At 37.8% G+C, this 11,811-nt stretch overlaps 1 protein-coding gene across 1 annotated transcript; it reads right to left on the bottom strand.

Moving 5' to 3' along the window:
• Window positions 1-435: 435 nt before the first annotated feature.
• Window positions 436-11,599, bottom strand: LOC104622527 (TBC1 domain family member 9-like; the record flags this gene model as incomplete). The annotated part of the gene is made up of 8 exons (XM_010289345.1): window positions 436-739; window positions 872-970; window positions 4,511-4,640; window positions 5,784-6,069; window positions 7,024-7,141; window positions 9,116-9,330; window positions 10,818-10,968; window positions 11,429-11,599. Coding segments are annotated over 8 exons (1,320 nt in total), but the record flags the coding sequence as incomplete, so codon positions are not given.
• Between the last annotated feature and the right edge of the window lie 212 nt (window positions 11,600-11,811).

Here is an 11,811-nt window from a genome sequence, read left to right as displayed (position 1 = left end):
TTATAGACGGGAAATTGAAAGGAAAGAAGTTCTCCGTGGTATACCAAAAAATCTCTGTTATAACAAAACAGAGGAGGAAAGTATCTTGTTTTAAGTGACTGCGCATGAAGGTGAGGCTAAAGCATTTTAACTGCTCACCTTCAAATTTGTGGATTTAATGGTATTGCTGTACAATCAACTTACAAAGACGCATCACTTTGTGACACTATATTTCCATGTAATAGAGTATACATTAAAGCATTGAGAATGGCAAAAATCAGCTATTGTGATACGGAAGTATTAACTGTGTTAGATAGTAGAATAAAGGTATTTCTGTGCTAAACTCCAAAACTTGGGTCAGGTAGTGGGAGACATACATAAGTTTCTAATGACTGATCAGAAGCCTCTATCTATTCACTTTTTCACTATAATAGTTTTCGCCAGTATATTAATTTTTTCCATGGACAAATCACTTAGTGAATTACTTATTTCCAGAGCTTTTAAAAACTAGTTGTTTCGGGGTTTTTTGGTATATTCAATAATACAGCAGCTAATTCAAGTTTGTATTAAAATACCTGACAGTAAGTAACTCTTAGACTCAACCTGGTCTTTAGAAAAGACACAGTCCCATATCAAAAATAAACATCTGCATTTCCTGCAGGCACATGATCGTATCTTCACTTAGCTTTACCTTGAAAAGAGCATACAGTTCCTCCAGTTCATCGATAGTAAAAGAAGTCTCTGTCACAATAGTCCGTACCTTTTGAAACATAACATTAACAGTTACGGATCTGAAATCCATGTCTCATTGAAAAGCTGATTTACATTTCAGAAACTGACTGACCTTAATCTTTGCAAAATTATTACAAAGTTACATTATTTCAGTACTTACCACATTGCGCTTTGTAGTATCTTCAAGGGTTTGGATAACTTTCAGCCTTTGTTTGAATCTCATTTGTTCAATTAAATCTGCTCGGATACTTCCAAATTTCTTAAAAGAGAAAAAGTACAGAGTAGTCTGTGTATTAGTATTTGGAATACTTAGCTTGCCTTTAAAGTATTTGAGAAATTAAATTAATTATGTGATATACCACAAATGGTATATGTATAAAGAACTGCTGTTAAGCTGTTTTTCTAACACATGACAAAGTTAAGAAGACTTCAGGAATATATCACTACATTTTATTTTTCCCAATAATTTATTTTCATTTAATTTGAAAGGTCTTTATTTACAAATCCTCACATTTCAAACCATAATCTCAGTAGTTTGAAACTTCTTGCCTGGCAAATCTATGAATAGATTGTTTCATAACTCCTTCTGCAGGGCTTTATTTCAAGTTGTCCTGAAATATCTCTTAATTGCTACTGGGAGAAAAGATATTTAGACTAACTGGATCTCTCATGGCTGAGGCAGTACAGCAGTCCTTACGTTCATGAGGGTCTGAAACCAAGAATCAAGAATGCAACTTCCATTAAGAAGAAGATTCTCTAAAGTGCCCAAGTCTTATTTTCAGAAGTTTTTTTTTTTTTCCCCCCACAATCCACATAACAGTCTCAGGGAGCTCCCTCATGTACTACAGAAGCATCTTACAGGAAAACCTATTAAGAATAGTATTCTGTGTTTTCGTATGTAAAGGAATGCCTAAACCCTAAGATTTATTTGTGTGAACTACACGTAGAAGTTTTTTGCCATCAAGAAAACACTTGTAACATTATTTAGAAATGCACAGATGACCAGCAGGAACAATAATGCCAGATATCAAGTATGCCACATGTAAAACTAAAAGGGGGTGGCAAGATAACGCTTTCATACAGGATGGATTTATATTTCCAGTGCAAGTGCATCTACATAAGCGGGTCATAATTTGCTAGCACATTCTTGTGTGATCAAATTAACACTAAAGCTGCATCTGTCTGTAAAGCTGTGCACCTTTATCATGTACGTCGGGAGTAAAGCAATGTTTCATGTATTTGGAGCATTCTGCAAATAAAGAATTCTTGAAAAAAATGGAATCTAGATAAACATCCATGAATATCAAGCATCACAGAAGTCACAAAACCTTGAAAACAGAGGTCTTTCATGGCTCTGAGGCCAAATCTATTCCAGTAATCATGGCTTATTCTCTGGTCCGGAGGCCAAATGAGGTGGTCTGTTCACATCCATACAACTAAAACTCATGTAGCCTACAGAAAAGGCAGGTTGCATGCAGTTACCTTCTGGGAATGGTCCCTTGCCCATGCTAACTTCCAAATCATACAAGCAATTGTTGGAAGTGTCACTTGTTCTAGATCAGAACTGCATCAAACCTTCCAACAACATAGAACTTTGAGTATCAGTTGTTTAGTTAAAATGGCCAAAATGCAAATATGACTATAGAATGTTAGGCTTAAATGTTTAAGGCCTATTTCTTTCCAAATTAACACACAAATCAGAGCTGTTATGTGCTTAAGTCCTTTGAATATCTGCATATACACTCCATTGACAGCTAGCGAGCTATGCACAGGCTTTTAATGCTGTAGTGATTATGCATTATTTCAGTCACTTCTATTGTAATTATTGTAACATCAGGCTCTACGGCCTCTGAATTAATTGCAAAATTGAATGGAAAGATAAGAGATTTCTTACTAAAAAGTACTTTCAGTAAATGAAAAAATTACTGGCAGGGTAAAATGTACTTGTTACGTATATTCTCTTATTTCGGGAATGTTTCTCTCTTAAAAGCAGAAAGTCAGTTCAATATCATCACAGAGAGGGGTGCTAATTGCTTAATTACCAACACGCCAGCTTTCACTGGAAACTTCTCATACTTGTATACGCCATGATTACCCCAGAGCTGGACAGGATCAGAGCATGATAGGAAGTAGCTCTTCATAAAACAATCCAAATATTGTGCTTTTGTCAGTGCTATGCCTTTACCAAGTTCTCAGACTCATCACGCTCCCAGGACAAATGTCATAGGACAGTCTGCAAGGGACAAGGTTTCCCCCTCCTCACGGGTGGTGTGTGTGTGTTTGAGGGAGGGCAAAGGACTTCAGGAATAAGCATTTTTTTTCAGCTGTAGGTCTTCCTATTTTTTTCATAAGCAACAAAATGTCTAGAAGATTAAGGATAGGTGGTTACCCAACAAGTACCTTTAGCAGCTTAAATTCTAAAACTAGCAAACATATGCTCACTTACTTGATAATTCACTCTTTGTAGCTGCAATAAAGCTAATGGTGAGTTCCCAGCCCTGACTGCACACAGCTAATTGAGGAACATAACAGTAATTGAGGAACACATGCCTTGGAATTTTTTTATCTTGATAGTTTACTGTTGAATTGTTAGTTTTTTTTTTAATAATCAAATCAATCAACAACAACTGTGCTGAAACTAATTCTCTCTTTGCAGCCATCTCCTGCTTTCCTCACAGTTCTTCACTCCCCATGCTATTTGTTTTGCCTAACTATACTGGAGTACAGCTGGTTATTTATCTAGAAGGAGCTACAAGGTTCTGTGCTGCATAAGCCCCCAAAATACAGGCTGGCTTTGCATCTAAAAGCAGTTAAGCCAATGCAAACTGTCTTCATGATGAGGAAATCAGAAAAATACAAGGGAAACAGAATTTCACATAAACATCCTTCTCCTCATTCTATCCTTGTGTGAAGGACTATACATCTAACTTGACTTGGTTTGCCCTTCAGTGTAGAACACACTAAGGACTACCTCCTTCTTTGTCAAATAGAATGTTATTAAAGCAAGGAGGTTTTAGGGACATAAGAAGTGCCTCTGAAACAGCTGTCATATTGCTAAGTATGAACCTACATCTTAAGCTAAAAATACTAATTTACCCTGCATATCAATGGAAGGAAAAAAGGAAATTAAGAAGAATAACTCTTTAAAGTTACTCTTTAATTGTTATAAAAAATTAATATGGCAGTGAAATCATCAGGGATATTTTAATCGATGGCTTATTTTTAAAATTTAAGGACAATGAACTGCTTTGCAAATTTTAGGGTTTTTTGCAGACTTTGTCCTGTTCTTTACAGATATTAGCTATTACCAGCTCCTTTCACTTGAAATTTTTTTAGCTTTGGTGATAATACAGAAGCTAGTCACCAGTGGTCATAATCAGCACTTGCTGAAAAAAAAAAGAAGATACAAGAAACAATGTTCCACTGATAATAGAAAGGTCTTCTGAAATCATATAGACTTTGTTAACATTTCAGTTTGGAAAGCAAGAAAAAGCTTAGATGAGAATTAACCTTTTCTGAATTACAAATTCATCCTTTTGTTTGTCAACCACTTTTTCATTGTGGGCTGCTCTTTGATGCTGTAGCCTTCTATACAAAACAGCTCCAATTAAAAGTTTTGATTAGAAGAAAAAGAAAGACTAACCCCTTTCTCCTGCCCCATTTCAGACTTCTGAGATGAGTCTGTATTTCTTTTACGTCCTTTCAGCTCCAAGCAAAGCCAAACTATAGAGTATCTATTTTCCCTGTAAAGCAGAACTAGTGTGGATTAGCAAGTTCCTGTTAAGAAATCCTGTCCTACCTCATAGGAAGACCTGATTAGTCTGAAGATATCCACCTCAGGATAAGGCTCTACATCATCACTGAGCAGTGAATGAAGATGAGGAATGGGCGGAAGAGTGCTGCCCTTATTAGTTACGCTGTCCAAATATCTGGTGGGGAAAAACAAAAAGAAATGAGAAACCCAAGATTCATTTGTACCCCCCTCCCTTCTGAGGGTTAACAGAATAAGGATTATATAGAGATTATAAATGTGAAAATGATCAAGCCCCTCTCTACTAATGAACTACATGATTTTTGACATCAGTAATTTGCCAAAAACTAACACTGCTTTTTCTCAAAGAGAGCTAAGGTAACCCATGTCATTCATTATCCTTACCAAGAAATAGCTCAAATATAGCTAGTCACAAAAGAGTGGCTTACTGAACAGGTTTGTTGCTTCTGGCTGTTTGAATATGTCAAGGGAAGTATGACACCATGGGAACACGGATCAGTGTGCTTCAGTCTACATATCACCCTGCCCTACTAGTGCCGAACCTTGACACAAGAGGCTTTAAGGGCTTGCTCCTCCCACCAGTGCAGCTGCTGTAGATCATGTATCTTCTACCCTGCAGCTGCAAAACACTTAATTCCTCAGCAAGCATTGGGACTTCAGAGAAAACACAACCACAGTCATCTTTAATCCCAAAGAGATTAACAACAGACTTCAGTAATGCTATACCAATGAAACTTATTAGGAAAATATTCCAAAGTTTCAGCAGCATCTTGAAGACTAAACACTGCTACCAAACACGAGGAAATCAGAGGTTGCACTCAGCGGTATTAGTTTGTATTAAATGACTCAATCCAGTCTATTTATCAGCCTCTTGTCACTGAAACCTATTCATTCAAGAGCCTACTTAATTTTTGAGCTCCATTTAGTCCATTCCCAAAACAATTTCCCTTAAGATCAAGGCTTTTTCTTAGCAGTATTTAAAAGGTAGCAGGCAAAAGATGAAGTAACAAAAACCATGTAAATCAACTAAAATAATCAACAAAAAAAGTTTCTATAACCAGGTTTAGGAAGTTTATTTTAATGTCTTGAAATAAGAATGTATATCTTGTTGGACACTTACCATTATTTTAAAATAATATAAAGAGTACCTTATATGGGTGAAAAGGGACGATAAGCATGTACAAGATTTACATATATTGTACTGGTTTAAATTGAGTATTTCAACATAGAAGAACACAAATCAGAAAAGCAAGCAAAAAGAAAAATAAAATGAAGATAATTTATTTTCTGTAATAAATACCTTCCCAAGACTGTCATGGCTTCTCCATCATCTTTACAGCTAAGCAGCTTGTCTACATTAGCATCGAGGACAGCGAGTGCTAATTGAAATATCACCTTTATTCCTTCACAGAAGAAACAATCCACAACCACCACTGCACTTTCAAATGGCATTACACTGAGGAAGAGAGTGAGGAACCAGGACAAGGAAATGGTGGATATTACACCCAAGTCCTGCATGCAGTCATAAAGCTGGGGAACATAGTCACAAGCCAACTCTTCAAAGACACCCTGATCCACCAATGCTCCTGTTGAAAATAAATAAGTTGGAAGCCTGTTAATTCAGAGGCAACTGACCACATCGCCATTTAGGGGAGAAAGATATATATACGTATATTCTATAGGTATAAATACAAAACCTAAAAATATTCTACACGATGCTTACACCCATTTTCTCACTTTCAGATAAAGAACAGATTCTATTCCACTACGGAGCTGTACATACCAACTGAACTGTAATAAGTTTTTTTTGTTTTAATTATATACTTCATAAGGGTCTAGGACCTACAGAAGTTATATGATGGCTTAGTACTCACCACTACTAACTAGAGTTAAGACGTCTCAGCATCACCTGTTGGAGGAGGCCAGGATGACTGTCTGTGAGGGTTTGGATTTATTATTTCAAGAAAACCCTGTGTTATACATACCTATGCCATAACATCAGTGTCTTAAGCAGGCCAGGAAGAATCATTTCTAAGGCTGAATGAGCATCTCAGGCATTCGTCAGCTACAGTAAATACAGTTTCCCTGACAAACTGAAGAGCCATTCACTTCCACATACAGGAGGAAACTGTCATCTCACAACTATAGCATTCAGATACTTGTGCCCTTTCAAATCAGAGGTAAACAGGCATGAAGACTTCTATTGCAAATTGCCAAAGCTCCTGTTTCCACCTTACCTTAATTATGTAACTGTATCATCTAAAATTCAAATTTTAGCCTCCCATGTCTTTTTTATTTACTTTGTTTAAGTACACTTTAGAATGCCATCTAATCCTAAGTAAGTGAAAAACTATTAACTATCACAGTATCTGCTTAGGTAACTGCGTCTGTGCTCCTGAGCAAGCTGTCTTGCCACTAACATTCACAGTTATATCAATGCCACACATACATCTACACATATGCTTGTTTCAATACAAATAATAACAATTAATTTGGTCAATTTTTATACTGTAATTTTAGAACATTTCCCCTTAACATACCGACAACTCTTGTGTTGTAGTAGTCAGGCAGCATACGTTCACACAGAGCCACCAGCAGCCAGAAAGCTTCCTCCTCTTTTGCATAAAGGAGGAGTACTGAAGTGACGATATTCATAGCCTAGAAGAAACAGAAACTGCTAGACCCATTTATTCAATACCTAGCACAGTAATTGGACAGACAAGTGGTTACTATGGTTAGGAAATTAGCTGTATCTCCCCCTGCAGATCCCAAACTGTTCAAGTATTTTCCTGTAAAAACAGGAGGCAATGTTTTCCCAGTGCTCAAAGGAAGGCTTATGGAAGCCTCAAATACACCACAAAAAATTGTTAGGTTGTTTTGGGTGGGTTTTTTTGGTTTGGTTTTGTTGTTGTTTGTTTTTTTAAGGAGGAAATAAAATCAAGAGTTCTTTTCATAATCAAGGGCCGCTCAGGTCTGCAAGCATGCAGTTACACTGCTACTGATATTCTGCCAAAAGGTGCTCTTGGGGAATCTGGGTCTGATGCAGACCAAACGCCTCCTACAGCACTAACGATGGCCGCTGCTGTGCCACTCCTCGTGGTACAGCATGGGCACGTCTGCACTCCCCACGCTTGCCACTCCTATGAAAAGGTCAAGACACAGCATCTGTGAGCCAAGGCAAACGCCTGTAACAGTGTCAGTCACAAACAAGCAGAGCTCAGTAAAACAAGAAGTCTCTCGCTGTTGCTCACTCTCCATGTTTGACTGTGTACACGGCAGTTTTTTTATGGCCTGTTGCACTCCATTTCAAGTATCACAGCCTTGTACAACGACCTCTGAATTGTTTGCTTACAGCCTTTGACTAGACATCTGTTAGTCTGAAGAAATGAAGTATTTCGGCACCATTTTCTTCTCACTTTGCCTCATAAGGCATTAGCTGCTCATTTCAGATCTTGTAACATTTTAAGACTCCAGCTTGATCATTACCTGTTCGAAAGAGCAACTAAGGTTTCAACTGAAACTCAGAACAGTGTTACAACTCTGTCAAAGTCTATGCTATTCCTTTTTATCTTGTCTATCATGTATGAAATACTTCAGCGCCTGAATTCTCAGTGCAACTGTGAATCAGCATTCTGAATGCCATGGACCAAGTCCCAAGGCTATTAACAATTACTGTGGCAGCTTTAGGAACCAAAATCACAGTGTCTTTCTACTGTTACTCTGTTAAATAACCTTTAAAAAAAGTTATTGTAGCTATTACTTAGTATTATATTTGCTATTAAATATTTTATGATGGTATCTGTTAGAATTACTTGCACTTTCCTTTACTTGTCTTCTATCTAGGAGTCTTAACAGTCAGAGAATAATCAGGCTTCTTAATGCTCATGAATTCAAGTTTCCTTTTTGCAAAAATAGGTAGGAAGACAAAAACAGGGCCCAGGTGATACGTCAAAGTTACATAGCAAGAAAGAATGATTTGGGACCAGAAACCAAAGTGACCTGAATCACAGGCATAAGAACTCCAAAACCACACACTGGTCAGCATTAACTCTACCGATACATAGTTGTGATGCACAGTGATAAGGTATCTTCTAGGGTGCTTTATTTTTGGATTTTTTTTTTTTTTTTAGTTTTGTTTTGAATGATTGAATGGCATCATTGAAAAAAAGTAAAGGAGGTTCATGAGGGTTATTACAACTAATACATTAAATAAGTAGGTAAAAATTTAAGGCTGAACAATTAAAGGTTTTTGGGTTTTTTTCTGCTAAAAAAAAAAGAAACTTTCTTCAGGGTCCATTTGTCATTTTCTGTAGAGGCACTTCAGGACAGCTCTGCTGTTATCTTATCTTCAGTCCAGTCTCTAAATTTATGAGCAGAAAATATGCTTACAGAAAACTACACACATCTCAGCATGTGCTGCTAATACTTCTGTTAGAGTAGGTCCTTGAGTCAAATCCCTCTGACCCCAGCATTACTGTAATTCTGCAGCACTGAGGCTTTACCTCACAGCATTATACACGTATCTGTGTACTTTACACAGCCAAATGCTCATGTTCATGGCTGAAGAAACAGGAGTATAAGGAAAGAACTGGAATTCCAGAAACTGAAGGAGTGCCAAGGTTTTCAAATTACCTGACAATATCCTATGTTTGGATTTCTAAAAGCATAAGCTGTCAAGACTCTCCTTAGAGCAGCAATACCCATCTCATTCTGGAATGCAGGGTGTTCTGGTAGGGAGCGGTGCAGATCCCTTTCTATCTCCTCTGTAGCAAGATTATACTTCCCCATCGATTTCTCCACTAGGTCCTCATAATAGCCAGGATGAGTGGCCATTTCATTAATGGCTCCTGGGAGTGGGAGAACAGTATTAAAACAAGAAGAGAAAAAGCAAGGGTTAGCAGATACAGTATCCCAACATGATCTTTTAATCTTGAATGTCACCAACAAGCACTTTGAAAGCAAGTATGAAATGCTATTTTTATAAAGGTGATTTAAAAAAAAAAAGGAAGATGATAAAACCTCTCTCTCAGCCAGAAAGAAACAGGAGGCATGAAGAACAAACCAGCTGTGTAGTCACATGGTATCATGAGCTCTCTCTGCAGCTGGCTGTGGGTTTGATTATCCTAAATAACTCAAAACATGCCTCTGAGAAAGCTACTTGCCCTGAGGGGGGAGTAGATTAATGCTTTGTTGCAGACAGTATGATATCTCAGCCAAGAGCAAGAAACAGGAACCCCTGAACTCTATATTCCTGCTTCTGAAAATGACTCTGTCACCTTGGGCAGGGCACTTAGCCTGTCTTAGGGATACTACTGCATGCTCACAGAGTTGCTGTGAGATTGCACTGCTGACTTTAAACCTTCTCTGGAAATTAAAATCTCAGCAGCAAAGGAAACCAAATGTCAGTAGCACAAAGTGATGCACACGGAATAAATACTAATTACACATATAACATGAAAATTGGTCCAAACTAACTATTAATCAGACACGGTACAGATCTGTGCATTCCTGTGTTTATTTCCTGAAACCATTTGTTTAATACCCAACAACAAAGAGAAGATTAAGCAATATTAGGAAAGGAATAGAAAACAAAACAGAAAGCATCATTAGGTCATCATATAAAGTCCCTGGTGTGCTCATATCCTAAATGGTGTGGGTAGTTGTGGTAACTATCTTGGGGAGGGGCAGAGCTAGAGAAGGCATACAATAAGTGAAAGGTTATGAAGAAGGCCTGAGGTATGGGCTGATTTCCATATAACTAATACTAAAATGAATAAGAGTCTACAACTTTGAAAAAAAGCCTAAGGGGACACAGGTCCAGAGAATCCTTGATGGCACAGAGGATGGACAGAAATATTTTATCATCATTTTCACATACTGGGGGCACCTAATAAAATGATAAAGTAACTTTTTCTTTATTATTTAAAAAAAAAAAATATATTGGTTCCATACAACATACTTAAACTTTGGAATTCCTTGCAACAACTTGCTGTGAAGGACAGAAGCTTAACTGGATTCAGAAATGATTAAACAAATGGGAAGTAGGCCTGCTGGTGGTTGCTGAACATCCAGAAGCCGCTAGACTGCTGGCTTCTGGTAACAGAGTGTGCATTCTGCTTTTTTATATTCTTCCCCAATTATTCTGTTTGAGAAAGTGTATTTACTGGTCTAAACAGAACTCTTGTCTAAACCAGTCTGGCGCCTGCTAACAATCACTGTCTTACTTGCTCCAAATATTTTTAGATGCTTATTATCTGCACCTTTAAACATCTTTGAAATCCTCTTTCCCTCACGCTTTTGCTCACATCCCAGTCACATTCAAATGAATTCCTACCTGAAAATAGCAGCCAAAGTTCCCCTCTCATGCTTTCTGGAATGCCCTTCAGCACAAGGTCTCTGGTTTTCTCTGTACGATACATACAGACTCCTTGGCCATATTCAGCAAAGTGAATCTTCCAGGCCTGTTCCTTCAAGAACTCTTTAGCCTAAAAGCAAAGGAAGGCAGGCATAAAGATACAGCTTCCCCTTCTAACACTCTGCCCCACTGAATGCTAAGTGCTAAAAAGCCTGCAACGTCCTAACTTTCCAAGTGAGCAAGAAATAACTTGGCTACAGCCCAATTCTCTTCTCAATGGGCTGTCTCCTCCCATTTCTTAGTTTCTACCCCAGTAGACCTTGCTGTTTAAAGAATATCGTTGAAGCAGCTGTACTTAAAAGCAGGCATACCACCTCTCCTTGATTTACATCCAACTTTGCTTTTTTTATCTAGTGAAGTTGTTTGTATTGGTAAAACGACAGCATGTTCATTATTTCTGTGAAAAATATTGCCTCAACTGTCTGTAGCAGCATGAAACTCAGAATTCTGAGTCAGAAACACAGATTTTAAAGAAAAACATAATTTAGCAACATCTTCAGTTAGGTACAGCACTCTGAGGTGTATTTTACCAGCTTGGGGTTGAACTCCTCAGGTGACCTCCGTCGATACATTGTCATTAAAGCTTGCGTTGCTGTTGGAATGCCATTGTCATTGAGATTGAACTGTCGCTCTCCCTCCGACTCAGAGCTGATGCTTTTATGAGGGCTGGCAGAAATTAAACTATTTGATCTTGTAAACACCTGTAGAAAATAGTCACAAGCAATACAGACATGGGGCTGAGCCAGTGTGTGGACTTTTTACTTCATTTTACTTCAAAATTTATACACGCTAACAGCTAACAAAAGCTAAGCAAATTAAGTCACCCAAGTACATTCACAGGCTGAGCATATGACAGCAGAAGTTAAACCAGTATAGAATAATGAAATGGTTTCCAGTTTCTCAATAGCTTCCT

This window comes from Phaethon lepturus, unplaced genomic scaffold (assembly GCF_000687285.1).
Source record: "Phaethon lepturus isolate BGI_N335 unplaced genomic scaffold, ASM68728v1 scaffold56316, whole genome shotgun sequence".
NCBI lineage: Eukaryota > Metazoa > Chordata > Aves > Phaethontiformes > Phaethontidae > Phaethon > Phaethon lepturus.
Note: the sequence above shows the minus strand (reverse complement) of the source record. Positions and strands in the feature narration are given on the sequence as shown.